Genomic DNA, 17245 nt, shown 5'->3' with positions numbered 1-17245 from the left:
CCAGCAGCCTTTGTCAGGGCGTGTTCAGCGAGGCAATATGCCAGGTCACTGGAGCAGGGCCCAGGAGGTGTTTAGGTCGCGCACCGGGCCAGATCTCTATTTGAAACGTGCCCTATGTTTTCAGTTGCCTGGCCCTAAATAAAGTCATATTTGTCCGTGTAATTAGAATTATAAAAACGTCATTAGGAAATATGTCTTTCGGCTTCATGACATTAAAAACAGTGAAACATGAATCACATTATCGGTGACTCTGAACCTGGGTCTATGGGGTCAGAAACTAACTGATCCGTCCTCCTCCCTCTCCTCTTTTCCGTGTTTAGCCTGACATTGCGAATAATAGGTTTGTGAAGATCGAAGGTTTACCAGAAACTGGATATACAGAGGAAGATGTTCTGGCTCTGGCGAAGCCTTACGGATATAAACCTGGACTCTACAACTGTTTCATTCTGCCCAACCAGAGATGGGTAGGTTGGCTGTTTGTCTCTCTGTCTCTCTGTCCCTGTCACTCTCTGTGTCTGTCTCTCTGTCTCTCTTCTCTGTCTCTCTCTGTGTGTCTCTCTCTGTCTCTCTCTCTCTGTCCCTGTCTGTCTCTCTGTGTCTGTCTGTCTCTCTCTCTCTCTCTCTCTCTCTCTCTCTGTGTGTCTCTCTCTGTCTCTCTGTGTCTCTCTCTCTCTCTCTCTCTCTCTCTCTCGCCACGGCTGGAGTTGGAGAGAATTTATAGTCCCTCAACTTGGCAGTGTTGAGGAATTCTTTCATTTTAAGCCAATTTCTCCATGGAGCTGAACCATTTCAGTTGTTTTAAAGCTAATTTGTGGTGTTCTTTTACTATACATAATAACAAAATCAAGATGGCTAAATAGTTGTTGTTGCAGTACAATAACTTGGGTGTTTGTTGTTGTTGATGAAGTACCGTAACGTGGGTTGTTGTTGTTGTTGATGCAGTACCGTAACGTGGGTGTTTGTTGTTGTTGTTGTTGTTGATGCAGTACCATAATGTGGGTTGTTGTTGTTGTTGTTGATGCAGTACCGTAACGTGGGTGTTTGTTGTTGTTGTTGTTGTTGATGCAGTACCATAACGTGGGTGTCTGTTGTTGTTGTTGATGCAGTACCATAATGTGGGTTGTTGTTGTTGTTGTTGATGCAGTACCGTAACGTGGGTGTTTGTTGTTGTTGTTGTTGTTGTTGATGCAGTACCATAACGTGGGTTGTTGTTGTTGTTGTTGATGCAGTACCGTAACGTGGGTGTCTTGTTGTTGTGATAATGAGTGTATTTGACCCAACAGGCCATAATCCGTATGGAGAGAGAACAAAAGAGCTTTGCTATGTTGACCAACTACACAGAGTCTCCTCCTAAACTACTAGACTGTCCCCTCACCTTCACGCTGACCCGCCCTGATACAAACCTCCTCCAGGTAACACACACACACACACACACACACACACACACACACACACACACACACACACACACACACACACACACACACACACACACACACACACACACACACACACACACACACACACACACACACACACATATATATCTCCAGTCCAGTCATCATAGGTGTCTGTTGTTTCTGTTTCAGGAGGGTGTGTACACCACTCTGAAGGGCCTCACCACTACGGTAAGTTCATAGATTTAACTAGAAAGGTGACGTTGTTGTGTCCCCCAAACCAGTTATCTTCACTGCTCTCATTACGTTGGTAACCAGATTAGAAAAGCATTGAGGCACCTCGGGGGGTTTGTGGTGTATGTAACCCCGTTATAACCTGTTAATAACCCTTTATAACCCTCTGTCTGTTAACAGGATCCAACGTTGAAGGAACGTCTTCTGATTGTCAGTAACGTCCCCGCAGGGACTGCAGCAGCCCAGGAGGTTCACGACCTCGTCAAACGCTTCGGCTCCTACCTCGACTCGCTGTCTCTGATCAACAGGGTAGGGACAGACACCGGGAGGCCTTAGGCAGCTGTTTGAAAGTAGCCTGTTGACTTTTGTTCCGATGTTGAAAATCAAGTCACCTACCTGGGTTGGAAAGATAGGTATTTCTCAGAATGAGAATGAATTACCCAATTCCTTTTTATAAATTTATTTTTTTGTTGTTGTCGCTTCTTCCATGTTTATTAGACAGATTAGACAGCTAGCAGCCAGCAGCAAAATTCCGCTGAAAAGGCAGCGAGCGAAATTCAAATTCAAACATTTTTTTGAAATATGCAACATGTAACTTTCACACATTAACAAGTCATTAACAATACAGCAAATGAAAGATGAACATCTTGAACTAAAAGAGATGCTGGTTTTATTAACTAGTGGAACTAAAAGAGATGCTGGTTTTATTAACTAGTTGAACCAAAAGAGATGCTGGTTTTTTGCTGGTTTTATTAACTCGTGGAACTAATAGAGATGCTGGTTTTATTAATTCTCGACAACATTCCGCTGAAAAGGCAGCTCGCGAAATTCAAAAATATTGTTTAGAAATATGTAACTTTCACACATTAACTTCTTATGGCTGAGTGGTAGTGGTACCATGTGATTATAACCAATTAGATCCCTGGAACCAACCACTTTAGGCTTGTAGTGGTACCATGTGATTATAACCAAATAGATCCCTGGAACTTAAAAAAAAAAAGTTTTCTAATTTATTGAAATATTAAAAACAGATACATACATTATTTACATAAGTGTTCAGACCTCTGCTATGAGACTTGAAATTGAGCTCAGGTTAATCTTGTTTCCATGAATCATCCTTGATGTTTCTCCAACTTGATTGGAGTCCACCTGTGGTAATTCAATTGATTTGAACATGATTTGGAAAGGCACACACCTGTCTATATAAGGTCCCACAGTTGACAGTGCATGTCAGAGCAAAAACCAAGCCATGAGGTCGAAGGAATTGTCTGTAGAGCTCCGAGACAGGATTGTGTCGAGGCACAGATCTGGAGAAGGGTAAGATAAAATGTCTGCAGCATTGAAGGTCCCCAAGAACACAGTGGCCTCCATCACTCTTTAATGGAAGAAGTGTGGAACCACCAGGACTCTTCCTAGAGACGGCCGCCCGGCCAAACTGAGCAATCAGGAAAAGGGCTTTGGTCAGGGAGGTGACCAAGAACCGGATGGTGACTCTGACAGAGCTCCAAAGTTCCTCTGTGGAGATGGGAGAACCTTCCAGAAGGACAACCATCTTTGCAGCACTCCACCAATCAGGCCTTTATGGTAGAGTGGCCAGACGGAAGCCACTCCTCAGTAAAAGGCACATGACAGCCTGCTTGGAGTTGGCCAAAATGCACCTAAAGACTCTCAGACCATGAGAATCAAGATTCTCTGGTTTGATGAAACCAAGATTAAACTATATGGCCTGAATGCCAAGTGTCACGTCTGGAGGAAACCTGGCACCATCCCTACGGTGAAGCATGGTGGTGGAAGCATCATGCTGTGGGGATGTTTTTCAGCAGGACTGGGAGACTAGTCAGAATCGAGGCAAAGATGAACGGAGCCAAGTACAGAGTGATCCTTGATGAAAACCTGTTCCAGAGCGCTAAGGACTTCACAGTGGGGCAAAGGTTCACCTTCCAACAGGACAACGACCCTAAGAACACAGCCAAGACAAGGTAGGGGTGGCTTCGGGACAATCTCTGAATGTCCTTGAGTGGACCAGCCAGAGCCCGGACTTGAACCCGATCGAACATCTCTGGAGAGACCTGAAAATAGCTGTGCAGCGACGCTCCCCATCCAACCTGACAGAGCTTGAGAGGATCTGCAGAGAAGAATGAAGAAACTCCCCAAATTGAGGTGTGCCAAGCTTGTAGCATCATACCCAAGATTGTAATGGGTATCATATGCATCATATCTATTGCTGCCAAGGGTGCTTCAACAAAGTACTGAGTAAAGGATCTGAATTCTTATGTAACTGTGAAATTTCATATTTCTTTATTTTTTTTTGTAAATTAGCAACAACTTTAAAAAAAAAATCCTGTTTTTTGCTTTGTCATTATGGGGTATCGTTTGTAGATGGATGTTGAAGAAAAACGATAATCATTTTTATAATAATGAAGAAAAACGATAATCATTTTTATAATAAGTCTGCAACAAAACAAAGTGTGTTATGCTTAATGCTTTCTCCGTGTAACCAATTAGAACCCTGGAACCTCCGACTGCATTTTTTAAACATTTCTGATTCGTCAGGAGACGACACAGATAACAAATCAGCTGAATTGATTTGTTTAATATATATGTTTCTCTCTCTGTCTCAGATCTATTTTGAGATGGAGTCGTCGTCGGTGGCGATGACCGTGTGTCTTCATTTCCAGAAGTCCCCCAGTGTAGTTCAGAACAACCCTCTGAAGTTCGACTTGCTGGTCAAGGATCAACAGGCACCGCAGCCCCCAGCCCAGAAGACATCTGTTGTCAGGTAAATATCTTAACTCAACCTTTCATTTACTTCCTAGATTTTATCCGTCAGTCCATCCAATCCAATCATTGTATTAACCTCAAGCGACGAGCAATCCCGTATCTGGGAGCGTAATCATAGCCTCAAGCGCATTACCATAACGCAACGTTTCCTATTCATGAAAATCGCAAATGAAATGAAATAAATATATTCAAACACAAGCTTAGCCTTTTGTTTACAACACTGTCATCTCAGATTTTCAAAATATGCGTTACAGCCAACACTAGACAAGCATTTCTGTAAGTTTATCATAGCATAATGCTATGCTAGGCTCTGCTGGCAGCAGGCAACATTTTCACAAAAATAAGAAAAGCAACCAAATTAAATCATTTACCTTTGAAGAACTTCAGATCATTCAGGAGACTCCCAGTTAGAATGTTCCTTTTTTCCCAAAATAATATTTAAGTAGGCGAAAAACTGCTTGGCTGAGAAATCGACCGAAAATACTGATAACATCAGTTCTGTAGCAGACAATATCTTTGCAGTTTTGGAAACGTCAGTGTTTTCTTTCCAAAGCTGTCAATTATATGCATCGTCGAGCATCTTTTCGTGACAAAATATCTTGTTTAAAATGGGAACGTTTTTCATCCAAAAATTAAAAGACCGCCCCCTATATCCAACTAGTTAACGTCCTGTTTTCTAAGGACACAGGGTACAATTAGAGTTGTTTTTCCTCGTCAGGGAACAACTCCTGTCCCATGTGTTCCTCTGGAGACCTTTCAGACTGATCTGGGCATGTAAACATCACTTATTTTATAATCTACATGTTTGTTATTTCAGCACCAAAAGGAGAAGAAGAAAACCAATCAAAGGCAAGAAGCCTGTAGCTAAAGATGTCACAACCCCAGTTAAACCTGTTACTCCCACTACTACCAGCACCAATGCTACGGTCTCATCCTCTCAGCCTGTTGCTGTGGCGACCAAGCAACCAGGAAGTGACGTCGTGGTGATGAATTCCGACGGAAAGGCAACGGTGGCGGAGTCTGGAGGGAAAGAGGGTGGGATTTCCTCGCCAAAAGATGGGAAGAAGAAGAACGCTCATCCTCCCAAAGAGGATGGAGGGATGGAAACTGAGGAGGAGGCAAAAGGAAACCAGGAAGACACTGCGACCGTCGACACCGTCGTTTCCGCCTCGTTACCTACGGTTGCCGTGTCCGCTCCCGAGGAAGAGGTCACCGTGGAAACCCAGAGCACCGACGGCGTCGCCTCGACCAATGAGGTTGCAGCAGAACCCGAACAGGTTCTCGCTGCGGTCCCACAACAGGGCAGTGATGTCATTGCGTTGGCTAGTGAAACCGTGACGACTGTGGCCACAACAGAACCTCGTCTGATCTCCGCTGTGGAGGGAGCTGATAACGTGGCCAATCCCGTCGACTCTGACACCGTTGCTGCCTTGGTACCGGCACAAACACCGGCTCCCGTCCCTGTAGCGTTAAATGTTGAAGACAAACCTCAGGACTTTCCTCCGGTCACCGAGGAGATCCTCAAGGCCCTGGAGGCAGCGGTGCACCAACACCGTATGGGGAGACTGGCGGAGGAACAGGCTAAACAGGAACACAACCAGGGAGAGGGGATCCAGGCCAAGCCTCTACCCAACCAGGAGAGCCCTGCAGCTGGGGAGACGGCGGAGAGAAGGACCACGGCTGAGTCAGAAGAGAAGACTGGGGAGAAAGAGACGACGAAGAAAGAGGAGCCACGACCAGAGAAGAAGTCACAGCCGGACAAGAAGACCACCGACACGAAGAAGACACCTTCAGGATCTGGCCAACCAGACCACAAGAATGTACGTATCATAATAATAATGTGAATTTAAGGGACAGATATCATTTAAACCTTGACAGATTTGAATCGCTGACAGTCTGATTCATTGCACCTTAGTGTAACCGGTGTGAAATGGCTAGCTAGTTAGCGGTGGTGCGCGCTAATAGCGTTTCAGTCGGTGACGTCACTCGCTCTGAGACTTGGAGTAGTTGTTCCCCTCTGCAAGGGCTGCGGCTTTTGGGGAGCGATGGCAAACGATGTGTCCAGGGGGGCTGCTTCGAGGGAGCCCATTTGGGCCGAGGAGAGGGATGGAAGCAATACTGTTACGTTAGCTTCTGCTAATATTTGAATGTATGCATTGGACTCTAATGACTCAGGCAACTCATTATGTGTTTAAATGTCTAATAAAATGAATTCATCCAGGGGAAGACCGAGGCTTCCGGAGGGAGAGGCCGGCGCCTCTCCCCAGAAAGGAGAGACTCTTCAAGGCATTGAAGCTGCCGGGCTCCTTCCGAGGAGGGCTCCCTTCGACGTCTAGACAGGGTAACTCCTCCAGCTCCTCTTCTGGCTCCCGCAGGAGCAGCAGACCCGACGGCAGCCCCGCCAAGAAGAAGGGGAAGAAGGGGAGGAAAGAAGAGGAAGACAAGAGGAGCAAGGTAGGAGAAGAAGAAAAGCTACGAGAAGGAGAGAAGCAAGGCGTGATGCTGAATGACAATTCTATCTTTTTTATGATTTGATTCTATTTCTGAGCAAGAAATACAGTCTGTTGTTGCAAACTCTCATACATCTGATTTCAAACTACATCTGATTATCAAACGACAGAACTGATTTCAAACTACATCTGATTTCAAACTACAGCACTTCTGTTGAACTTGTGGAAGATTTGATTTGATTTTGATGAATTAATTATTTTGATTCATCCTTCTCTCTCTCTCTCTTTACCTCAAGCTAGTTGCTACGCGGGAGATGAGTTTACATCTGACGTCATCCCTGATGAAGCCAACTCCTTCTATCTGGACCAGTTCAACATGGACCAGTTTGTTACTGTGGATGAGGTGGAAGGGGATGAGGCTGAGAACACCAACCCACCGCAGTCATCCTCATCTTCATCACACAAGACACAAGATAAGGCCTCGGAAAGGTCAAAACGATCGTCCAAACGCAGGAGGGATACCCCATCTCCGAAATCTAGCCTGGAGCACAAGGAGACACCCACGGCCTCCTCCTCTACCCCGCCTGCTCAGAAGACTCCACGAAAAGCCGCAGCAAAAAAGGCAGCAACTAAACCTCAACCACCTGCCACCTCTGGACGCAAGACCAGGTCATCAGCAGCTGTTGTTGTAGCAAACGAAGCCGCAGAAACCCAGGAAGCTGCCGACGACAACACCAGCATAGCCGATACGGAGGCGGAGCCTGTTCCCTTGGAGACTCGGTCTCAGTCGGAAGAGGAAGTCGTAGTGGTCACTAAGGGATGTGACACAGAGGATGTAGTACCGTCATCCCACCACAAGATGTCAGTGTTGGACACTGCAGTGACCGACAACAAGGAAGAGAAAAGTGGTGTGTCAGAAAGCGATATGGAGACGACCGCTGAAAAACCTCCAGAGCTAGAGGGGTGCGAGGAGACGACCCAAGCTGAAAAAGGTTCCTCGATTCTGGGTACCGAGGCACAGAATGAAGCCTGTCCACTGGAGCTTGGTCTGACCCATCCGTCTGCCTCAGCCAAGGAGCAAAACCTTCAGAAGGCCCTGCAACTACAAGAGGTAGAGACGGTGTCGGGTCACCAGGTGCCCCAATCACTTATTGATAAAGTACCTGATGATGATGGTGAATTCCAGATACTCGACGAAGCTGTGGACGATGACACACCTAGAGACGGAGAAGAGGGCAGTCAAGAACAGTCCGGATCTCTATCTCTGGGTGACCAGGCGCCTGCAGCCTCCAAATCTACAGGTTCCCAGGTGCCTCAAGCTACACTAGAGGAACACGAAGAGATCTCCAACGACGAAGATTCTGCTTTCCAGATCCTCGACTCTCTAGAAGACACTGAAGACAACATGGCCGACTCCTCTCTCGCAGGCCAAGGGGGCCGAAGAGATTCTCTACCCGGAGAGATGGAGGGGTTCCAGATACTAGATTCAGTCGACGATCAGACGGAAACGACCCAAGTTCTGGACAACCATACGACTGACTCGAAATGTCAGGGGGGCTCCAAGCCTCTCAAGGGGGGTAAGAAGACACCCCAAAAGAAGGGGAAAAAGGAGATTAAGAAGGGATCCGAGGGGGGTACCCCGAAAAAGAGTAACCTTGTCACCTTGGATGAGGTGAGCGAGGAGGAGGAGGATTACCCAGATGACGCCGCCGAAGAGGAAGAACTTATTAAGAAACAAAAACTGGTGAAGGAGAAGCAGCAAGAGAAGGACAGAGGGAAGGAGAGAGAGAAAGGGCGGAGGAGGAGTAGAGAGAAGGAACGGACAAGGGAGGAGGAGAGAGAGGAGAGGGTCGGAGTGGATACTGAGGGCTTGGTGACTTTGGATGAGATCGGAGAGGATGAAGGAGCGGAGGGGCCTTTCCTGGAGCCACACCCCTTCAGCCAGGAGGACGAATCAGGAGACACCTTCAACCCAGAGGTCAGGAAATATCTGCTGCTTGCTTTCTCCGCTCTCTCTCTCTGTCGTCTCTCTCTCCTCTCTGCCGTCTCTCTCCTCTCTCTGTCGTCTCTCTCCTCTCTCTGTCGTCTCTCCTCTCTCTGTCGTCTCTCTACTCTCTCTGTCATCTCTCCTCTCTCTGTCGTCTCTCTGTCGTCTCGCTCTTCTCTCTCTCTGTCGTCTCGCTCTTCTCTCTCTCTGTCGTCTCTCTCTCCTCTCTCTCTGTCGTCTCGCTCTTCTCTCTCTCTGTCGTCTCGCTCTTCTCTCTCTCTGTCGTCTCTCTCCTCTCTGCCGTCTCTCTCCTCTCTCTGTCATCTCTCCTCTCTTTGTCGTCTCTCTCTCCTCTCTGCCGTCTCTCTCCTCTCTCTGCCGTCTCTCTCCTCTGTCTGCCGTCTCTCTCCTCTGTCTGCCGTCTCTCTCCTCTGTCTGCCGTCTCTCTCCTCTGTCTGCCGTCTCTCTCCTCTGTCTGCCGTCTCTCTCTTCTCTCTCTGTCGTCTCTCTCCTCTCTCTGTCGTGTCTCTCTCCTCTCTCTGTCGTGTCTCTCTCCTCTCTCTGCTGTCTCTCTCCTCTCTCTGTCGTCTCTCTCCTCTCTGTCGTGTCTCTCTCCTCTCTCTGTCGTGTCTCTCTCCTCTCTCTGTCGTGTCTCTCTCCTCTCTCTGTCGTGTCTCTCTCCTCTCTCTGTCGTCTCTCTCTTCTCTCTCTGTCGTGTCTCTCTCTTCTCTCTCTGTCGTCTCTCTCTCCTCTCTCTGTCGTCTCTCTCTCCTCTCTCTGTCGTCTCTCTCTTCTCTCTCTGTCGTCTCTCTCTTCTCTCTCTGTCGTGTCTCTCTCCTCTCTCTGCTGTCTCTCTCCTCTCTCTGTCGTGTCTCTCTCCTCTCTCTGTCGTGTCTCTCTCCTCTCTCTGTCGTGTCTCTCTCCTCTCTCTGTCGTGTCTCTCTTCTCTCTCTGTCGTCTCTCTCTCCTCTCTCTGTCGTGTCTCTCTCCTCTCTCTGCTGTCTCTCTCCTCTCTCTGTCGTGTCTCTCTCCTCTCTCTGTCGTGTCTCTCTCCTCTCTCTGTCGTGTCTCTCTCCTCTCTCTGTCGTGTCTCTCTTCTCTCTCTGTCGTCTCTCTCTCCTCTCTCTGTCGTCTCTCCTCTCTGTCGTCTCTCTCTCCTCTCTGTCGTCTCGCTCTTCTCTTCTCTTCTGTCGTCTCGCTCTTCTCTTCTGTCGTCTCTCTCTCCTCTCTATGTCGTCTCTCTCCTCTCCCTTTCTCAGTCACACACCCTTTGACCTCTCTCCTATCAGACTCTGGTAACCCTGGATGAGGCTGGAGGTGATGGGGAGGATGATGAGGAGGAAGAGCAGAACAAGAGTCCTGAACCAGCGCAGAACCAGCAAGCTGACCACACAGGTCTGTCTGTCAGAGTAGAACAGAGGGGTGTGGGTCAGGACGGAAACGGGGGGGTGTATCTGGACAGAAGTGGGGGGAACGGGACAGAAGGGGGTTGTATCGAGACAGAAAGAGAAAGGGGGTGTATCGGGACAGAAAGAGAAGGGGGTGTATCGGGACAGAAAGGGGGGTGTATCTGGACAGAATGGGGGTGTATCGGGACAGAAAGGGGGGTGTATCGGGACAGAATGGGGGTGTGTGGGGACAGAAGGGGGGTGTATCGGGACAGAATGGGGGTGTATCGGGACAGAATGGGGGTGTATCGGGACAGAATGGGGGTGTATCGGGACAGAATGGGGGTGTATCGGGACAGAATGGGGGTGTATCGGGACAGAAAGGGGCGGGTGTATCGGGACAGAAGGGGGGTGATTTGGAACAGAAGGGGGGGTGTATGGGGACAGAAGGGGGTATGGAGACAGAAGGGGGGTGTATGGGGACAGAATGGGGGGTGTATGGAGACAGAAGGGGGGTGAATCGGGACAGAAGGGGGGTGTATCGGGACAGAAGGGGGTTATATTGGGACAGAATGGGGGAGGCGAAGTGTATCGGGACAGAAGGGGGGGGGGTGTCCTCTCGTCCTCTAAACCATTTCTCTCCTCCAGCTGATGCTACAGGGTCTCCTGGTGCAGAGGACGACGGCAGGGGCATGGAGGAAATCAGGAGAATGAACTTTGTGACCGTGGATGAAGTGGGAGAGGAGGAGGAGGAGGAGGCTGTTACCACAAGGAGAGGAGCCAGGGGGAGGAAGAGGGCCCGACAGACCTCTGGTGAGATAGAGGGACACACACACTCACACTCGGAGACACACTCGGAGACACACACACTCACACTCAGAGACACACACACCCACACGCACTCGGAGACTCACACACACACTCGGAGACACACACACTCGGAGACACACACACTCGGAGACACACACACTCGGAGACATACACACTCGGAGACACACACACTCGGAGACACACACACTCAGAGACACACAGAGACACACACACACTCGGAGACACACAGGATTTGAGTTATAATGTTGCAGCTGTGTTTCTTCATCTTCTCTCATCACAGCCAGGAAATCGGTGAAGGTGAAGAAGGTGAGCGTTAAAGACAAGGAAGAGGAGGAGCCTCGGGCAGATACGACTCCTCCCACTGACACAGCTTCCGTTGACGCTGCCTCCTCATTGCTCCAAGTCGCTGTGACCTCAGAGGTGGACACCCAATCAGCTGCCTCGGTCCCAGACCTCCAGGAGAAAGAGAGGAAGGCTGACACCCCTGCAGACCAACCCAGCCTGGAGGCCTCCTCAGCGGGGCAGGAGAGGCACACGGACCCCCCTGAGAACCAGAGTCTGGAGGGGAAACAGGAGACAACAGATATCAGTGTTGGAAAGGCTTGGACTGACTCCACAACACCACAAGGTAGAGAGAGAACAACGTTAGATGTTGTTCAGTAGTTCATGAGACACCAGCCAGCCTCGTAACGTCACTGAGGTGTCACATTCCCGTGGAGGAGTTTTATTTTTGAATCGTATGCGTCATCTTTTTCAAATGTGACCACAGCCTGAGTCATTTTTGCTTGGCTGGTATCTGTATTCCAGGCGGGATGAATATCAGGTCCTCCCTGGACTTCCCTAATGGGCACGTGGTCATGAAGACGTGTGTTTGATAGGAACATAATGACATGATATCTGGACTCTGTGTTCTTGCTGCCAAATTCATCTCCACATCTCTCTCTCTCTCCACATCTCGCTCTCTCTCTCTCCACCTCTCCACATCTCTCTACATCTCTCTCTCTCTCTCTCTCCACATCTCTCTCTCTCCACATCTCTCTCATCTCTCTCTCTCTCCACATCTCTCTCTCTCTCCACATCTCTCTTTCTCTCTCCACATCTCTCTCTCTCCACATCTCTCTCTCTCCACATCTCTCTCTCTCTCTCCACATCTCTCTCTCCACATCTCTCTCTCTCCACATCTCTCTCTCTCCACATCTCTCTCTCCACATCTCTCTCTCTCTCTCCACATCTCTCTTATCTCTCTCTCCACATCTCTCTCATCTCTCTCTCTCTCCACATCTCTCTCTCTCCACATCTCTCTCTCGCTCTCTCTCCACATCTCTCTCTCCACATCTCTCTCTCTCCACATCTCTCTCCACATCTCTCTCTCTCCACATCTCTCTTTCTCTCTCCACATCTCTCTCTCTCCACATCTCTCTTTCTCTCTCCACATCTCTCTCTCTCTCCACATAATCTCTCTCCACATCTCTCTCTCGCTCTCTCTCCACATCTCTCTCTCTCTCTCTCCACATCTCTCTCTCTCCACATCTCTCTCCACATCTCTCTCTCTCCACATCTCTCTCCACATCTCTCTCTCTCTCCACATAATCTCTCTCCACATCTCTCTCTCGCTCTCTCTCCACATCTCTCTCTTTCTCTCTCCACATCTCTCTCTCCACATCTCTCTCTCTCCACATCTCTCTTTCTCTCTCCACATCTCTCTCTCCACATCTCTCTCTCCACATCTCTCTCTCTCCACATCTCTCTCTCTCCACATCTCTCTCTCCACATCTCGCTCTCCACATCTCTCTCTCTCCACATCTCTCTCTCCACATCTCTCTCTCCACATCTCTCTCTCTCTCTCCACATCTCTCTCTCCACATCTCTCTCTCCACATCTCTCTCTCCACATCTCTCTCTCTCTCTCCACATCTCTCTCTCCACATCTCTCTCTCTCTCTCCACATCTCTCTCCACATCTCTCTCTCTCTCTCCACATCTCTCTCTCCACATCTCTCTCTCTCCACATCTCTCTCTCTCCACATCTCTCTCTCCACATCTCTCTCTCTCTCTCCACATCTCTCTCTCCACATCTCTCTCTCTCCACATCTCTCTCTCCACATCTCTCTCTCTCTCCACATCTCTCTCTCCACATCTCTCTCTCTCTCCACATCTCTCTCTTTCTCTCTCCACATCTCTCTCTCCACATCTCTCTCTCTCTCCACATCTCTCTCTCTCCACATCTCTCTCTCTCCACATCTCTCTCTCCACATCTCTCTCTCTCTCTCCACATCTCTCTCTCTCTCTCCACATCTCTCTCTCTCTCTCCACATCTCTCTCTCCACATCTCTCTCTCCACATCTCTCTCTCCACATCTCTCTCTCCACATCTCTCTCTCCACATCTCTCTCTCTCCACATCTCGCTCTCCACATCTCTCTCTCCACATCTCTCTCTCCACATCTCTCTCTCCACATCTCTCTCTCTCTCCACATCTCTCTCTCTCTCCACATCTCGCTCTCCACATCTCTCTCTCCACATCTCTCTCTCCACATCTCTCTCTCTCTCTCCACATCTCTTTCTCTCTCCACATCTCTCTCTCCACATCTCTTTCTCTCTCCACATCTCTCTCTCCACATCTCGCTCTCCACATCTCTCTCTCTCTCTCCACATCTCTCTCTCTCTCCACATCTCTCTCTCTCTCCACATCTCTCTCTCTCCACATCTCTCTCTCTTCACATCTCTCTCTCTCCACATCTCTCTCTCCACATCTCTCTCTCCACATCTCTCTAGAAGACAGTGAACAGAGAAGAGAGGAGGAAGAGGAGCCTGAGTTAAAACGTTGTCGTTCTGAGTCTCCTCTGATCACAGACTTCAAACTGCCTCCCTTCAGCCCTCACAACCCTATAGGTGATACTGACAGACACACTCCCCGACAAACACACACCATTTCTCATCAGGTTTAACTGACCCCCCCCCTCCATCTCTCCCTCCTCTCCAGGCCAGGACTTTGTGGTTCCTAAGACAGGGTTCTTCTGTAAGTTGTGTTCTCTGTTCTACGGGAGCGAACACACAGCCATGAAGACCCACTGCAGCAGTCTGCAACACTATCAGAACATGCAGGTATCAACATCACTATCCCAGTTAGTTAGGGGGGGTGGAGGAGGGGGAGGAGAGCCCTGGTGGGGGGGACTGACTGACATCACTATCCCAGTTAGTTTGGGGGGAGGAGGAGGGGGAGGAGAGCCCGGACTGACGCGTGGGGGGGGGGGGGGGGCTGACTGACATCACTATCCCAGTTAGTTAGGGGGTGGAGGAGGGGGAGGAGAGCCCGGACTGACGCGTGGGGGGGGGGACTGACGGGTGGGGGGACTAACTGACTGATGGGGGTGGGGGGGGAGGAGAGGCCGGTCTGACGCGTGGGGGAGTGACGGAGTGGGACCTGCATCATATTTTTAGTTTGATACATTGGAATTGACAGGTTTCATTATTAAATAACCAGTTCTGTAGGACAACTAGCAATGATAATAACCTCTACCTGTCACCTCCACCCCCCCCCCCCTCTCTCTCTGTCTCTGTCTCTCTCTCTCTCTCTCTCTCTCTCTCTCTCTCTCTCTCTCTGTCTCTCTCTCTCTTTCTCTCTCTCTCTCTCTCTGTCTCTCTCTGTCTCTCTCTGTCTCTCTCTCTCTCTCTCTGTCTCTCTGTCTCTCTCTCTCTCTTTCTCTCTCTCTCTCTGTCTCTCTCTGTCTCTCTCTCTCTCTGTCTCTCTCCTTCTCTCTCTCTGTCTCTCTCTCTCTCTCTGTCTCTCTCTCTCTCTCTCTCTCTCTCTGTCTCTCTCTCTGTCTCTCTCTCTCTCTCTGTCTCTCTGTCTCTCTCTCTCTCTCTCTCTCTCTCTCTCTGTCTCTCTCTGTCTCTCTCTCTCTCTGTCTCTCTCTCTCTCTCTCTCTCTCTCTCTCTCCCCTCTCTCTATCCCCCTCTCTCTTTCTCTCTCTCTCCAGAAATATTACCTGGAAGGAAGTTCCGTCTCCGAATGACCCCCTTGACCCTGGAAGTTTCCCAAACGGCACACTATTCCCTACATAGCGCACTACTTTAGACCCTTTTCCCTATATAGTGCACTACTTTAGACCCTATTCCCTACATAGCACACTACTTTAGACCCTTTTCCCTATATAGTGCACTACTTTAGACCCTATTCCCTACATAGCGCACTACTTTTAGACCAGAGCCCAGTAGTCCCCCCCCCAGTCCATATAGTTATAGATCAGTCCCCCCCAGTCCATATAGTTATAGATCAGTCCCCCCCCAGTCCATATAGTTATAGATCAGTCCCCCCCCAGTCCATATAGTTATAGATCAGTCCCCCCCCAGTCCATATAGTTATAGATCAGTCCCTCCCCCCAGTCCATATAGTTATAGATCAGTCCCCCCCCAGTCCATATAGTTATAGATCAGTCCCCCCCCCCAGTCCATATAGTTATAGATCAGTCCCCCCCAGTCCATATAGTTATAGATCAGTCCCCCCCCAGTCCATATAGTTATAGATCAGCCCCCCCAGTCCATATAGTTATAGATCAGCCCCCCCCAGTCCATATAGTTATAGATCAGTCCCCCCAGTCCATATAGTTATAGATCATTACCCCCCCCCAGTCCATATAGTTATAGATCAGTCCCCCCCAGTCCATATAGTTATAGATCAGTCCCCCCCCCAGTCCATATAGTTATAGATCAGTCCCCCCAGTCCATATAGTTATAGATCAGTCCCCCCCCCCAGTCCATATAGTTATAGATCAGTCCCCCCCCCAGTCCATATAGTTATAGATCAGTCCCCCCAGTCCATATAGTTATAGATCATTACCCCCAGTCCATATAGTTATAGATCAGTCCCCCCCCAGTCCATATAGTTATAGATCATTACCCCCCCAGTCCATATAGTTATAGATCAGTCCCCCCAGTCCATATAGTTATAGATCAGTCCCCCCAGTCCATATAGTTATAGATCAGCCCCCCCCAGTCCATATAGTTATAGATCAGTCCCCCCCAGTCCATATAGTTATAGATCAGTCCCCCCCCCCAGTCCATATAGTTATAGATCAGTCCCCCCCAGTCCATATAGTTATAGATCAGTCCCCCCCCAGTCCATATAGTTATAGATCAGTCCCCCCAGTCCATATAGTTATAGATCATTACCCCCCCCCCAGTCCATATAGTTATAGATCAGTCCCCCCCAGTCCATATAGTTATAGATCAGCCCCCCCCAGTCCATATAGTTATAGATCAGCCCCCCAGTCCATATAGTTATAGATCAGTCCCCCCCCCAGTCCATATAGTTATAGATCAGTCCCCCCCAGTCCATATAGTTATAGATCATTACCCCCCCAGTCCATATAGTTATAGATCAGTCCCCCCCCAGTCCATATAGTTATAGATCATTACCCCCCCGGTCCATATAGTTATAGATCAGCCCCCCAGTCCATATAGTTATAGATCAGTCCCCCCCCAGTCCATATAGTTATAGATCAGTCCCCCCAGTCCATATAGTTATAGATCAGTCCCCCCCCCCCCCAGTCCATATAGTTATAGATCAGCCCCCCCAGTCCATATAGTTATAGATCAGTCCCCCCCCAGTCCATATAGTTATAGATCAGTCCCCCCCCAGTCCATATAGTTATAGATCATTACCCCCCCCCAGTCCATATAGTTATAGATCAGTCCCCCCCCAGTCCATATAGTTATAGATCATTACCCCCCCCCAGTCCATATAGTTATAGATCAGTCCCCCCAGTCCATATAGTTATAGATCATTACCCCCGGTCCATATAGTTATAGATCAGTCCCCCCAGTCCATATAGTTATAGATCAGTCCCCCCCCAGTCCATATAGTTATAGATCAGTCCCCCCCCAGTCCATATAGTTATAGATCAGCCCCCCCCAGTCCATATAGTTATAGATCAGTCCCCCCCCAGTCCATATAGTTATAGATCAGTCCCCCCCCAGTCCATATAGTTATAGATCAGTCCCCCCAGTCCATATAGTTATAGATCAGCCCCCCAGTCCATATAGTTATAGATCAGTCCCCCCCCCCCCCAGTCCATATAGTTATAGATCAGTCCCCCCCCAGTCCATATAGTTATAGATCAGTCCCCCCCCAGTCCATATAGTTATAGATCAGCCCCCTCAGTCCATATAGTTATAGATC

General features: G+C 48.9%; 1 protein-coding gene across 1 annotated transcript in view; it reads left to right on the top strand.

The window, feature by feature from the left end:
• LOC135530132 (zinc finger protein 638-like) overlaps nt 1-15377 on the top strand; it is a 30967-nt gene extending 15590 nt beyond the window's left edge. The window contains exons 10-24 of the mRNA XM_064958517.1: nt 321-464; nt 1284-1412; nt 1590-1628; nt 1812-1940; nt 4253-4410; nt 5230-6232; nt 6328-6335; nt 6708-6866; nt 7163-8840; nt 10139-10244; nt 10886-11050; nt 11349-11696; nt 13840-13956; nt 14048-14169; nt 15045-15377. Of these exons, the coding sequence (XP_064814589.1) occupies nt 321-464; nt 1284-1412; nt 1590-1628; nt 1812-1940; nt 4253-4410; nt 5230-6232; nt 6328-6335; nt 6708-6866; nt 7163-8840; nt 10139-10244; nt 10886-11050; nt 11349-11696; nt 13840-13956; nt 14048-14169; nt 15045-15080 (4341 nt within the window). The 3' untranslated portion in view covers nt 15081-15377. The remainder of the gene's footprint in view (nt 1-320; nt 465-1283; nt 1413-1589; nt 1629-1811; nt 1941-4252; nt 4411-5229; nt 6233-6327; nt 6336-6707; nt 6867-7162; nt 8841-10138; nt 10245-10885; nt 11051-11348; nt 11697-13839; nt 13957-14047; nt 14170-15044) is intronic.
• The last annotated feature ends 1868 nt before the right edge of the window (nt 15378-17245 follow it).

The sequence above is a fragment of the Oncorhynchus masou genome, unplaced genomic scaffold, assembly GCF_036934945.1.
Source record: "Oncorhynchus masou masou isolate Uvic2021 unplaced genomic scaffold, UVic_Omas_1.1 unplaced_scaffold_1268, whole genome shotgun sequence".
Lineage (NCBI taxonomy): Eukaryota > Metazoa > Chordata > Actinopteri > Salmoniformes > Salmonidae > Oncorhynchus > Oncorhynchus masou.
This window is presented reverse-complemented; position numbering and strand designations above follow the sequence as displayed.